We start from the raw sequence: 13,088 nt of genomic DNA, 5'->3' as shown, positions 1-13,088 counted from the left end.
AAAAAGAAAGTAACAGTAGCTGTAGGTCAACTTGGAGCATTTTTAAGCAATAAACCTGTAGGTCAGACACCAGGCAAAGAGACAAATAGGCAGTTTGCGGAATAAAGCTTAGAAATTACTTCCCTTTGCATGATGTTCACAGTGACACCTTATTGCTTTCCGGAATAAAGTCAGAGGCCCCAAAGCCATTGCCGTTGGAATATGTAATTAGTTGCACAATTAAGTTCAATGTCCTCACATAGTAGGGGGCAGATGTTCTACAGGAAGGTTCACAGAGCCTGGTGTCTAGTGTTAGTGTTTAACCATCTATAACTTGGCTATTTGGCTTTGGCGGTTTCTGGAATGTATGGCAAGCTGGTGTGATGGCAGCTCAGGAAGATGTTCTGAGTAGTGACAAGACGTATTTAAAACTCGGGGAAGCGTGGGTCATTAATGTAGGTCTTTCAGGGAGCTTGCTGCGTAGAGAGGCTCCTGTTTTCTTTAGTCCTTTCTCACTACGATTACATGGGGCTCTTTAATGGGATACAAGGATCGAGGATTCTAATTATAGAGTGATGGCAACAGAGAAGACAGCATATAAAATCCTAAAGTAAAAATATAATCCTCTCTTTGTAATATTAAAAGCATAATTCATTTGTTGATTCATTCATGCATTTATCAAATATTTATGGAGAACCTAATATTGGCCAGGCACTCTCCGAAGGACTATGAAAAAACGGAGAAAAGGCCCATATGTCATCTCTGCTCACTTACGTATAACCCACTGGAGCATAAAGGGAATTACAGCAGAGCATAAAGCCCTATGACTGGGAAGTTTGGCCGACACAGCAGGACAACCGTTGCTGGGGATTATAACCCAGAATCACGCCTTCAAGGGAAGCATTCTGGAGAAGTGACTTCTGTGATGCTGAGGGGTGACGGGAGTGCAGCAGAGCAGGGCTGGGGGAGGAGGCACCCGGAGAACGATGAAGGAGGAAGCTTCAACCCACAACATTAGCAGAAAATTCATTGCTTGGTCTTTGTTCTCACTGAAACTCACATGTGAAAATACAAGCTTATTGAAAACATAAATCCTGAGTGATTTCCAGAAAGTTTTAAAAATATAATCCTGTTAAGGAATGAAGTCTCTCATTACATCTATGCTATTTTGATTTTTGAAAAAGAAATTCCTACTTATTAGGTTGACCCGTATGAGATCTCTGCCTGGGTCAGTCAAAAATGCTCACATATCGGCAGTTTCAAATGGTTCAGCACAATAGAAGCCTTCCTTGCTTAACTGGGGCTCGGCCTGGCCTGAGGTTGGTAATGCCATTGAATTGAGAGAGTTTTCACTCAGGGCTGTCTATAAACTCGGGATGGACACATGTGTCAAACAGGCTTCTTGTCCAGGAGTGAAATTCGATCCAGCCTCGCTCCCTGCACTGTTGGAACTGGGCCTCGGTCCTTTGGTCAGCACCCTCCTTGTAGGGACCAGCCATGAGAGGCAAAGAGGGTCAATGACTTGCTTATTATCCTGCAAACTATGTGCTGCGAAGCCAGGGGCAGGACCCGTTTCTCTGAGTTCGTTGCTTTCTCCTCTGCTCACAGACAGCTGTCCAGGATCAGGTGGGCGTCATGCATGGGAAAATGTGTCCATGTGGGCCTGAAACAGCTCGGCACAATGAATGTCAGGGCTGCAGTTGCTTTTATTGGAGAATAACCAGAGATGATTACATGGCTACTAATGACAAGGGCTTCCATCTAACTTGAGCTTTGCCTGGAAAGTCAGTGTTCCCAAAGCCAATAATTTCCACTTCTAAAACCCGTGAAATTGGTTCTTGAATTATGTAATTTCTATGTCTGTTTTTTCTTACAGAATACAAGGCACACTGTAAAAATAACATTTTGGATTTTCTTTCCCCTGAGGGAGGGATGTGTGCAGTAAGGAAAAAAGAAGAATGGTTTTTGTGCGTTGGAGTCGACATAGCTTTCACGAAGGTTGTGGACGTAATGAAAGGGACATGCTGCCCGCGATTCTTAGGTTCTGGGGGCGGGGGTGTGTCCTTACGCCTTACGCACTTGCACTCGACGTGATATGGTCAGGTCATCTCATCTGTCTCTGGATGGCTTCTCCCAACACATCCTTCTAAGGTCTTCTCTCTCCATCTCTCAGCTTACCCCCGAGGGGAGTCTGCGATGTCCAAGTGATTTATGATCACCCGTCTTCATTTATTTTTGCCCCTGAGTCCTTTATCACTTCCCAAGGGTCAGTGTGTCCTTTAGTGTAGCGTGTGCATATGGGTGGGACGTGAAATCGTGTTGGGCGGAATATGGACAAAGCATCCAATCCCAGGCTGAGAGTTATTCCCGTTTCCAAGCTCTGTTTGATTGAGTTAATGTGAACGTCCTCTGTTTAATGCTAGCATGTTCTTAAGACCTTTCTCATGATCATCTCTCCTTTTAACAAAAGAGAGCAAGTCTTAGGCATAACCCCATCACCCCCTCAAGGCACCATGACCTCTAGTTAAAATTTAAAAACATTACTTTCTTAAAATTTTATTTATGTGCATTCTCGACTTTTATGCATGGCAAATGACACTGGTTTTTTACTTACTTGAGTGGCATTAATTTTTTAAAAACAAATATGTTTAATATAAAGTGAGTTGATTTAAGTAAGAAATTTTGGATAAAGAATTGCGTAATTGGTACGAAGACAGGGCAATCAATTCCAAGCGGGTACAAAGACGTCCAAAACATTGGTAACACTGCCCTGGAGATTCTAACATCTAAACTCCAATTCCCTCCTGACAGTAACCGAAAGCCGGGGGATCCTCGAGAGCATCCAGAGGTTTTCTTTGCTGCCCACCTACCTCCCCGTGACGTACCACATCAACAACGCAGATGTGTCCTTCTTCCTGAAGGAAGCCAACCAGGACATCATGAGAAACTCCAGCCTGCAGTCCCGTGTGGAGTCCTTTCTGATTTACAAATCCAAGAGGCTCCCCGTGCTGAATGCCAGCTATGGGCCTTTCTCCATCGAGCAAGTGGTGCCCCAGGATTTAATGCTGCCTTCCAACCCATTTGGATTCACCAACAAGTTTTCTCTCAACTGGAAACTGAAGGCCTCCGTCCTGCGGGACGAGATCTACCTGAGCCGGCCCAGGGTGCAGGTCCTGTTCCACATCGTGGGCAGAGACTGGGACGAGCACAGCCCCGCCGAGAAGCTGCCCTGCCTGCGAGTCTTCGCTTTCCGGGAGACCCGCGAGGTGAGGGGCGGCTGCCGGCTGCAGGGGGACCTGGGGCTGTGCGTGGCCGAGCTGGAGCTGCTGGCTAGCTGGTTCAGCCCCCCCACGGTGGTGGCCGGGAGGAAGAAGTCGGGGGACCGGCAGGAGGGGAGCCCCGTGGAGCTCTACTACACCGTGCAGCCCGGGGACGGGCGAGGAGACTGTGTCAAGGAGGATACGACGAAAAGCGGTGGGATGCGGACAGGCCACAACGACCTTGATGAGTCGGGGCCTCCGTTGCAGAGGATTGGGAGTGTTTTTCTCTACCAGAGCCGCAGCAGGCCTCCGCTGAGAGAGCTGCGTCTGGATAACAACGTGGCCGTCCGTTACATGCCAAAGACGGTGAGACAAGGAGAGGTGCTGACTTTTCCAGTTGCCATCTCCAAAAACTCCACTGAGGATCACTTCACACTGAGGTGAGTTGGTTCGGAACATCTACCTGTCCCAGCTCAAAGGTAGGATGCTTCTGAGACAACCGATGTTGGATCCAAAGAGCTGCATTAGCACTGGCCAGAGTAGAACCAGTCTCTCGATTTTTACAAACTCCATTTTCACTGTAAAATACAAGACCAGTTTGATCTTCTGGGCTAGCAATTTGGTGGTGAAGATATTCTTATTAATTGATTTTCCAGTCTGTGGCAAAACAGCCTGGGGGGACACTGATGTTACACATTTTGCCTTTGCTTTGGGTGTTATCAACAGGTCTTAGGAATGCTAATGGCTCCCAACAGGAGCCATTTCAGAATCAGAGAGTTAAATGGCTCACAGTTGAAATGAGACTGCAAGTGAGATTGCAACAGTTGTCAGGAAGGATGGAGGAGACAGTTTTGCCAACTCACAATCTATTCCAAACCTGTGAGTTCTAAGTAGGATATGGTACCAACCTCAAACTTATCATTTTTTTTCTCTCTGGAAATAGAACTTAGTGTTCAAAAAATAAAAGAGCGTAACGTGTGAGGAATAGTAGAATTTGTTGAGTGTCTTATGGAAGAATGTAGCAAAGACGAGACATTTGAAATGACTACTGTGTACTTTGGAAAAAATATGGGTTAGTTTTCTCTTTGGAATGTAATATGTAAGAGAAGCTACTTGCCTTGGCTTGACTGGATTTTCACGAAATAGTGTTTTTGTTTGTTTTGAACACAGATGAGTTTGATTATAACAGCTATTTGGCATAAGAGCTACTGGGTCACTAAGCATGTCCTTACATTGTTACATAACTCAGCAACTTGATCTGAAGTGCAGTGTAATAGCATTTGTATTATGCCCCCCGGAAATAGGAGAGCTACTGTCAGACACATTTTATAGGTGGGTTTTAAAAATTCATCCGATAACAATCCGTTCTCTTGTCCTTTTCATGCGGGTGTAATATCTGCTTTGTCTCCCTTTCTTTTTCTTTCTTTCTTTTTGTTAGTGTTAGGGATGTGTGGGCTTAAGAAAGCTGTCATTTTTTTTGTTTATATCTTGCACATTTAAGTTGATTGTGCCTTAGTACCAGGAATTCCCTTTTCATCTTAACAAAAGAAACAGAAACTAATGTACAACGTTAATCTAATGGTTGAACTTGGCTGTTGGTTGGCTTTGGCTTGGGCTGATGGTGCGTCTGGGGATTACCAGCAGGGATTTAGGGCACATAAACACGTCTGCGGACTGAGGCCTTATTGGCTCTCCCTTTGGAGATCAGCCCTGGGTTCAGCTGGTCCCAGGCCCTCCACGTGATTGGCTAGCTTGGTGCTTTGTTTTCCAGGTACAACAGTCTTATGAAATGTTCTTTGTAGAGACGGCTGCTTCTATAGGGAAATATTTTGCTGCTAGAAACTAAAGGTATTGAATAAGAGGAGCTTTGGTCTCACATGATTTCATAGTCTCTGCCATCCTTTAGGTTTGCCAACTACCAATTGTTGATTTCCTGGACGCAGGGTGAAAACCAAAATCTCCTGCAGCTTTAACTCTCCAGGAGATGATGCCACATCCAGCTTTTTTGGGAAGCAGTTGTATGTGTAGTATTAAACTTCACAAAAAGCTTTGCATCCGACGCCCGTCTATTACACACTAAAGCCCTGTGTCAGAGTCCTGAGGGCAGCTCTGTCGTTGGCTAGCTGTGACAAAGCCAAGAGAAATTTGCTTTGCTGAGCTACGTAATCGAAGGGATCCAAATCTTTGCAAATTCAGAAACAAACACCCTTGAAGCATCTACATGCTCCACTTATAAGTCAAAGCTTTGAAAATTTTGGATGTATAATACAAGTGTATTTATTCAGAGTCCATCAATTAGAAATTTGTAAAAAAAAAAAAAAATCAGGTTTCCAGTGAAGACAATAGTAAGGTAACTATTTCGTGAATGTGTGTTTAACTTGGTAAGGTGGTGCACTGTCTCTTTAAAAGGTTGCACTCATACTGTGCTTGCTGCATACTTACAATGCTCTAATCACGAATGAGTCTTATCTGTTTATGAAGACAGCTGGAGGTAAACCTGGATCTGGCAATGTTACTAGCCTTTAGTTTGAATTGTCATAATTAGAAAATAATAAAACTGTATATCTTTTCTAATGAAGTCAATCTGACGCTAATTTAGCATGGCTTCCAAGTATTTGGAATGAGCGCGGGTCTGCTCTCTCCGGCCATCTGCTCTAAATGACCCTGCAGGATCCAGCCACGCAGCCTTGGGTGCTTTTCTCTGAAACTGTGGTTTTGTTTGTAGGCTCTGTGTGTTGACAGTGTTAGCATGGTCAGAGGTGGGCTCGTGTTTTATAGGTCAGGTGCCAGCAGGACATCCATCGCCGCTTAAGGATGGTCGGGAGAAAGGGACCAGATTAACTGCCACCAACAGGAGGGAGCCCATCCAAATCGAGGATGCCGCTGCAGTTGCAGTTTGAGCTCTTCACCCATAGTGTTCGGCCACCTCCTGTCACCTCCCCAGTAACTTCAGGGCCTGTGATTTCAGGATGATGCCATGGCAAACGCACAGAGGGTTGGCTTCTGTTCTGGGAACCAAGTTTTGTCGTGCAAATGATCAGTAAGGGCAGTATGAAAAGATAGCTGTGTGTGTGTCTGCGCATGTGCGTGTGTGCCTGTGTGTGTGTGTGTGTTAATATTTGAGAAGAAGAACCCCGGATGGGGCTGTCAGTCATCTTATAAATTCTGTTCTCTCCTGTAGCTCGTGTCTTCCAAAGCAGACCTCCACAAAAGAAGAAAAGCAAAATGCTTTCATTCCTTAGACATCTGAGGATCCCTTTTAATTCCAGAAAATGTTTTCCATCAAGTGAACAACTGAAGCATCCCACAGTACCTGAGACTTTTCTGGTATCTTCCTTCCTCCCCCCACAGAGAGCTAATTTCAGAGGCATCCTAGGTCTCTAACCACCTGATTATGTGTCTGGAGGAAGAAAAGAACTCGGCTCTTTCTTTCGCATCCTCCCCAGCTATTCTTGGCTTCCTTTTCCCCACAGGACATCAATTTCAAAGTTCTGGTCATCAGATCTGAATGTGAGGCTGGAGCCAAATATTTGCATAGCATTAGCGTGGCTCCCCATCACTCCGGGAAATGCAGGCGGGGAGGTCCAGACAGTGCAACAAAACTCGGATGAACAGGGGCTTTTCTCAAAGTCAGAGATGGTCTTACATTGAATGAATGAATGAACGAATGAATGAACACTGTTGATTATTAATGAATACCTATACTTTGCTGAGGTCTATACAGTTTTAAATGCTAAATGCTCAAGAATTTAAGAACCTTGTGCCTAGCACTGTGGTCAGCTGTAAGGCCATCTCTGAATAAGACATTATTACCAAGTAGATATTCTTGCAAAGATGAGAGTTATGAAGGGGAGAGTAACAGGGTAAAATAAGAATATTTGACAAGGGGGAAAGTGGGCCTGGGATTGATGAGGCTCAAAAGATATTCGTTGGTGGTTTGGGAAGCCTGCTTTGCAGAAGATTTTGAACTTCATAGGAGATAATATGAGAGTTTGAGGCTGGCCCTGAGCTTATTAATTCACTTGAATGATGTAGGCTTCGAACCTGCCTTGGAGCAGCATGGGCTCTCCACTTACTCTATTTCAGGTAAAATATGCCCCGGAGTATCCAATACTCTTCTTAGTTGCAGGCCATACGTCCCAGTCCAGCTAATTTAAGAAAAATAATAATAAAAGGGCTTGTTGGCTGTATGTTGTGGGTTTCAAGAATTAGTAAGAGACGGGGGGGCCTGGGCTTGGCGACGGACTATCTGAGAGTGGGTAGCTGCCCGTGTGAAGATGCGACAGCCTGCTCTCTGAGCACCTCTCTCCCACCCCACACAATGAATTCCTTCAGTAGTTCCCTCTATTCTTGCTGTACTCGCAAAAGTGGCAAAGACTCGCGAGAAGCTCCCACTGGCTCACACACCTCCTTGCTGTCTGTGCTGGGGGTAGGAGACGGGCCCCGTATCGCTCCCACGACGAGACGTGGATTCCTGGACTCACCTTTCACTAAAGCACATCCCAGGGGAGGAGATATTTCCCTCCTGAACAAACCGGGGTGCTGTCAGGAAGGGGGTGGGTGTGGGGTATCTGCAGACCCACAAATGTCCATGACATCTGTGCCTGGGACTGTGCCTTTCTTTGTCATTTGTGGGGATTAATGGAGTTGCTTGGAATGGAGAGTGGAGTGGGAGGCAGACAGAGAAAGGAGGGAGTTCTACCTTTTTTCAATAAACTTTTTATTTTAGAATAGATACAGATTTACAAAAAAGTCATGAGATCAGTGCAGGGCCTTCTCGTGTGCCCCCCGGCTAGTTTCCCCTCTTATTGACATCTTACATTAGTATGGTACATTTGTCACAATTAATGCACCAGTATTATTACTAACTAAAGTCCATACTTTATTCACATTTTGCTAGTTTTTGCCCAGTGCCCCCTTTTCTGTCCCAGGATCCCATTCAGGGTATCACATACACTTAGTCATTGTGTCCCCTTAACTCCTGTTGGCTGTGACAGCCTCTCAGACTTGCTCTGTTTTTGATGACCTTGAGTTTTGAGACTTACTGTTCAGAAATTTTGAAGAATGTCCCTCAGTTGGGATTTGTCTGATGTTTTTCTCATGATTACACTGAAATAATGGGTCCGCAGCGGTAAAGTGCCGTTTTCATCGCATCGTGTCGAGGATACATACGACCAAGCTGACTTATCGCTGTGGATGTTGCCTTTCATCACCTGGCTCGGGCAGTATTTCCCAGGTTTCTCCGCTCAGAGTTGCTTTTCCCTGCTCCCTATACTGTGTTCTTCGGAAGGAAGTGATTATACACAGCTCACAGTTATGGAGTGGGGAATCACTCTCCACCTCCTCGAGAGTGATGTGTCTACATAAACTATTTGGAATTCTGCAGATGAAATTTGTTTGTTCTCCCTTATTTATGTATTTGTTTATTCAGTCATTTGTTTACTTCCACAAGGACATCTGGATATTTATTTTCTGGTCTGGGTTATAATCCAATACAGAGTAGACTGAGTTCCTCAGCCTTGCACTATTGACATGTGGACCAGGTAATATTTTGTCGTGAGGGGCGGTCTGTGCGTTGTGGGATGTTTACCAGCGTCTCCGGCCTCTGCCTACCAGATGCCTGTAGAATACAACCCCCAGTTGTGACACCCCTAAATGTGCCCAGATATTGCCCAGTGTCTCCTGGGGCACAAAATCACCCCTGAAAGTTAAACACCATTGAACTAGAATATGGTTGTTGGAAAAAATTGTTCATAATGTGAGCTCATCTCTTATACAGAGGGAGGGTCAAAGTATAGAATTAAGGTAACATTGTGCATAGTCAAGTTTTTCTTGGAAATCCTTTAAATTACACCTGATGCACATTTTTATATCCACTGAATGTACGCTCCACGAGGCAGAAACTTTGGTCTGTTCACTGCTGTTTCCTCAGTATCTAGTATCATATCTGACAATACCACAGCCGCTCATTAAATCTTGGAGGAATGAGTGAATGTCACTGTCTCCATAAGTCTACCCCACCTATTTTCCATTTAGTATTGAGCCAGATAGCAAGTTCTTTTGTTAGACTCTAGATGAAGTAATTGGCCTGTGTTTCAAGGCCATGTATGGAAAATAAGAGTCAAGTACAACCACATTAAGTTGCATGCAATGTAAGAGGAACTCAGGAACTGAGATGAGCTGAGGTGGGCTGTTTCCAACAGTGACTGCCCATTAGGATCATCTGGCCCCAGCATGGGTCTGAGGTGAAGCCCTGGTGTCAGTATTTTTAAAAAGCTCTCTAAGAGATTCTAATGTGCAGCTGGAGTTGAGAACCATTGCGTTCATGTCACCCATCTCATTATTCCGGGGCTGTGCTTCTTGAGTAGAATAGTAAAATAGAAAATTGAACTATTTAAACTGTGTGCACTCTCTCTCTAAGCCTGTATAATTGACTCGTATTGTTTAATGCATGTGTGTGGAAACTCCACCATATAACAATACACACAACCACTTTGCACACAATTTCATGGACCTCACATATTTCAAGATGTCAGTCCATAGTGGGCTCCAACTCAAGAAGCCCTCTATCAGCTGATAGCTATGGTTCCTTTGGATCTATCCATTTTTTGACCATGTCTCATGGCTATACCCACATTTATACTGGCAGGCTATCAGGAGTTCTAGAAATTAACGGAAAGATTTCCTTCTTTTCTGTGGCTGAATAATATTCCATTGCGTATATATATATACTGCATTTTCTTTATCCATTCATCTATCAATGGATGCTTAGGTTGTTTCCATGTCGTGGCTATTGTGAATAGTGCTACCATGAAGGTGAAGATGCAGATATCTCTTCATGATAGTGATTTCATATCCTTCTGTGACAACATGCATGAACCTTGAGGGCATCATGCCAAGTGAAATAAGTCAGACACAGAAAGACAAATACTGTATGATCTCACTTAATACGTGGAATTTAAATAAGCTAAACTCATTGAAACAGAGGAGAGACTGGTGGCTGTCAGTGGCTGAGGTGGAGGAAATGGGGAGATATTGGTCATAGAGAACAAACTTCCAGTTGTAAGATTAACAAGTTCTGGGGATCTATTGTACAGCTTAGTGACTACAGTGAGCAATATTGTATTGTATACTTGAAAGTTGCTAAGAGAGTAGACCTTAAAAGTTCTCACCACACGCACACAAAAGGTAACGGTGTGAGATGATGGAGGGGTTAACTAACCTTGTTGTGGTGATCATTTCATGGTATATATGTGTATCAAATCATCAAATTGTACACCTTGAACTGAAAGAATCTTATATGTCAGTTATATTTCAATAAAGCTGGAAAAAATAAAGAAATCAGTGGAAGGACCGGAGAGAAGATGCAGAACTAAGCAGGACCCAGATGGTTCTGGAGAGCCGGGCGCTTCAACTGCAGCAAGATTTACTACAGGAAGTGCTCAGTCAACAGGCTTCTGCTGCAGAAATAAATGCTCCTTTGAACTTTTCTTCCATTCTTTTGTGAATGGAAAAAGCTCAAACTTCAAAGTCTTAGGAAAGAGTGTCACTGGGCAAGCTTAGGTCACATTTCCATCCCCTGGCTGTGCCAGAGCAATGAGAGAAAAAATCTGACCCCTTCAGTAACCTGACAGGAAGTGGGTCCTGTGTTGAGCATCCCACTTAAGTTGATCCTAATGAGGGACAAGTAACACTGCTCCTCAGAGAACTCAGGGTGCCCTCAGGGAGAGGGCACTGAGGATGGGGACCAAAATACAACAAATGGCTACTGCAAACTCCTTGAGGGCAAGATTATCACCCCCGTTGTACAGATGAGGAAATTAACGTTAACTTGCCCCCAGAAAGCAGCTCTGGAATTTGAACCTGGGTAAGTTTGGCTCCACGTTCCTCCTCTCTGTGCTTCATGAGGTATTGCCTGACTGTCCCCTAGAGCCCACTGCTCCTGTGCCATATAAACTTCTGCTGCAGGTTCAGGATGCGCAGGCACCCTAAGTTGAGCTGTCAGTGAGCCCGCTGGGGCTCACAGATGACACCGATGGTGGAGCACACTGCCTGCACGGGATCTGAGAAAAGTGTGTTCGAAGGGAGCGATTTTTTCCTCCTGCCTCCAAGCACATAATCTAAAGGAAACCGAAAGACGGCTATAGGCGTGGGCTTCCTATACCATTTGACCTGGAAAACAGCTGGAAGGAGTAAACAGAAAAACGCAGGGAAGCATTTCATCCACAGTCCTTTCATCCCTCTGGGAGTTGGACTAGGGCAGATCATGGGGGCCCATAGGAAGGAGGGTCTTGACACAATTCTTCAAGTATCTGGCTCTTGACGCAGGGTCCAAGAAATGTGGAAGAGGAAAATGATATGAGTGGGCGTGAACAGAGATGGCCATTCCTCTCTTCATCATGGTTCTAGGAGGTTCTCTCAGGGGGTGGTCATGTGGGGTATGACCTGGGTAACTGCCATTCTCTTCTTTGACTATGGGGCCCAGTCCATTGATTATTTTTTAGTTGATGTCATAATAGTTTATAATATTGTGAGATTCTAGTTGTACATTATTATTTGTCAGTCACCATATAAATGTGCCTCTTTACCCCTTGTGCCCACACCCCAACCCCCTTGCCCTTGATAACCACAGAACTGTTCTCTCTGTCTGTGTGTTAGTTTATTTTCCACACACGAGTGAAGTTGTATGGTGTTTGTCTTTCTCTGTCTGGCTTATTTCACTCAACATAATACCCTCCAGGTCCATCCATGTTGTTGCAAATGGGACAATTTTGTCTTTTTTTATGGCTGAGTGGTATTCCATTGTATATATATACCACATTTTCTTTATCCAATCATCAGTCGATGGCCGGTCTATTGATTTTTATGACAGGAATTTCTCAGTATCTTTAGCCTTTTTGGATTAAATTCTATAATAATTATTATTATTTTAGGGATGTACACACAGACAGGGTTGTTTTGCAGCTACAGTTCTTTGTGATCTTCTTCGGCTATGCCAGCTTGCAGTCATGGATGTTTATACTCTGTAACCTTGGGCTGACCTTCATCTCTGTCTGAGTACCTCATCACCATGTCACTCTCCATTGTAGGGCCACCTGACAGTCTCCTTTCTGCCTAGACTATAGGCATCTGGAGGGAAAAGGCCTTTTTGTATCATTCTGCGTCTGGCTGGACGCTGTCGTAGCTGGTAGGGATTTTGGTCCGCAAGTTTGGGTGAGCAGGAATAGATATGTGTTGGGTGAGAAAACCCAGTCTCAGTCATTTCAGAGTTTTACTCTCCCCTCCAGGTGCATTGCTATGTTCTGGGGTGGGAGATGGTGGAGGATTATACTACAGCAAGGCAAGAGCGTCGGGGATGGGTTTGGGTCCTAAATGTTGTCTGCTCATGCAGGTGTCCATGGAGAATTCCATTTGCCAGCTAGTCTTTGGGCCGCAGCCCACAGAGGTTGTTGAGGGAATGTCTTCATATCCTCCTTCCAGCACATTCAGATTTAATTTCTGTATGTACCACTTCCCGGGTTACTCTTGGGAACACAGGAATCACGTGTTGGGTCCAGAAAGTTTTGTGAGATTGCTGAATGCAACAACAGCAATAATAATAATAGTAATAATAATAATAGCCAATACTCATTGAGTATTTATTTGTTCCAGGCACTGTTCTAAGTGCTTAAAATATTTTGTACACATTTAATCCTCAGAACAACCAGATGAGTTAGGCACAATTGTTACCTCCATTTTCCAGAAGAGGAAATGGAAACACAAGAGGTTAAAAAGTTGCCAGAATCCCTCATAGCACACCTAATTTAAGGTCCTGAGAACCTACCCTTGCTGATACACACCCCAGAGCTC

At 44.4% G+C, this 13,088-nt stretch overlaps 1 protein-coding gene across 1 annotated transcript in view; it reads left to right on the top strand.

The window, feature by feature from the left end:
- The window catches only part of TMEM132D (transmembrane protein 132D), a 609,030-nt gene that overhangs the window by 156,395 nt on the left and 439,547 nt on the right, over window positions 1–13,088 (top strand). The window contains exon 2 of the mRNA XM_087423464.1: window positions 2,791–3,679. Coding sequence (XP_087279590.1) covers window positions 2,791–3,679 — 889 coding nt within the window. The remainder of the gene's footprint in view (window positions 1–2,790; window positions 3,680–13,088) is intronic.

The sequence above is a fragment of the Ceratotherium simum genome, chromosome 35 (genome assembly GCF_057802395.1).
Source record: "Ceratotherium simum simum isolate JZ-2026a chromosome 35, ASM5780239v1, whole genome shotgun sequence".
NCBI classification, from domain to species: Eukaryota; Metazoa; Chordata; class Mammalia; order Perissodactyla; family Rhinocerotidae; genus Ceratotherium; species Ceratotherium simum.
Note: the sequence above shows the minus strand (reverse complement) of the source record. Positions and strands in the feature narration are given on the sequence as shown.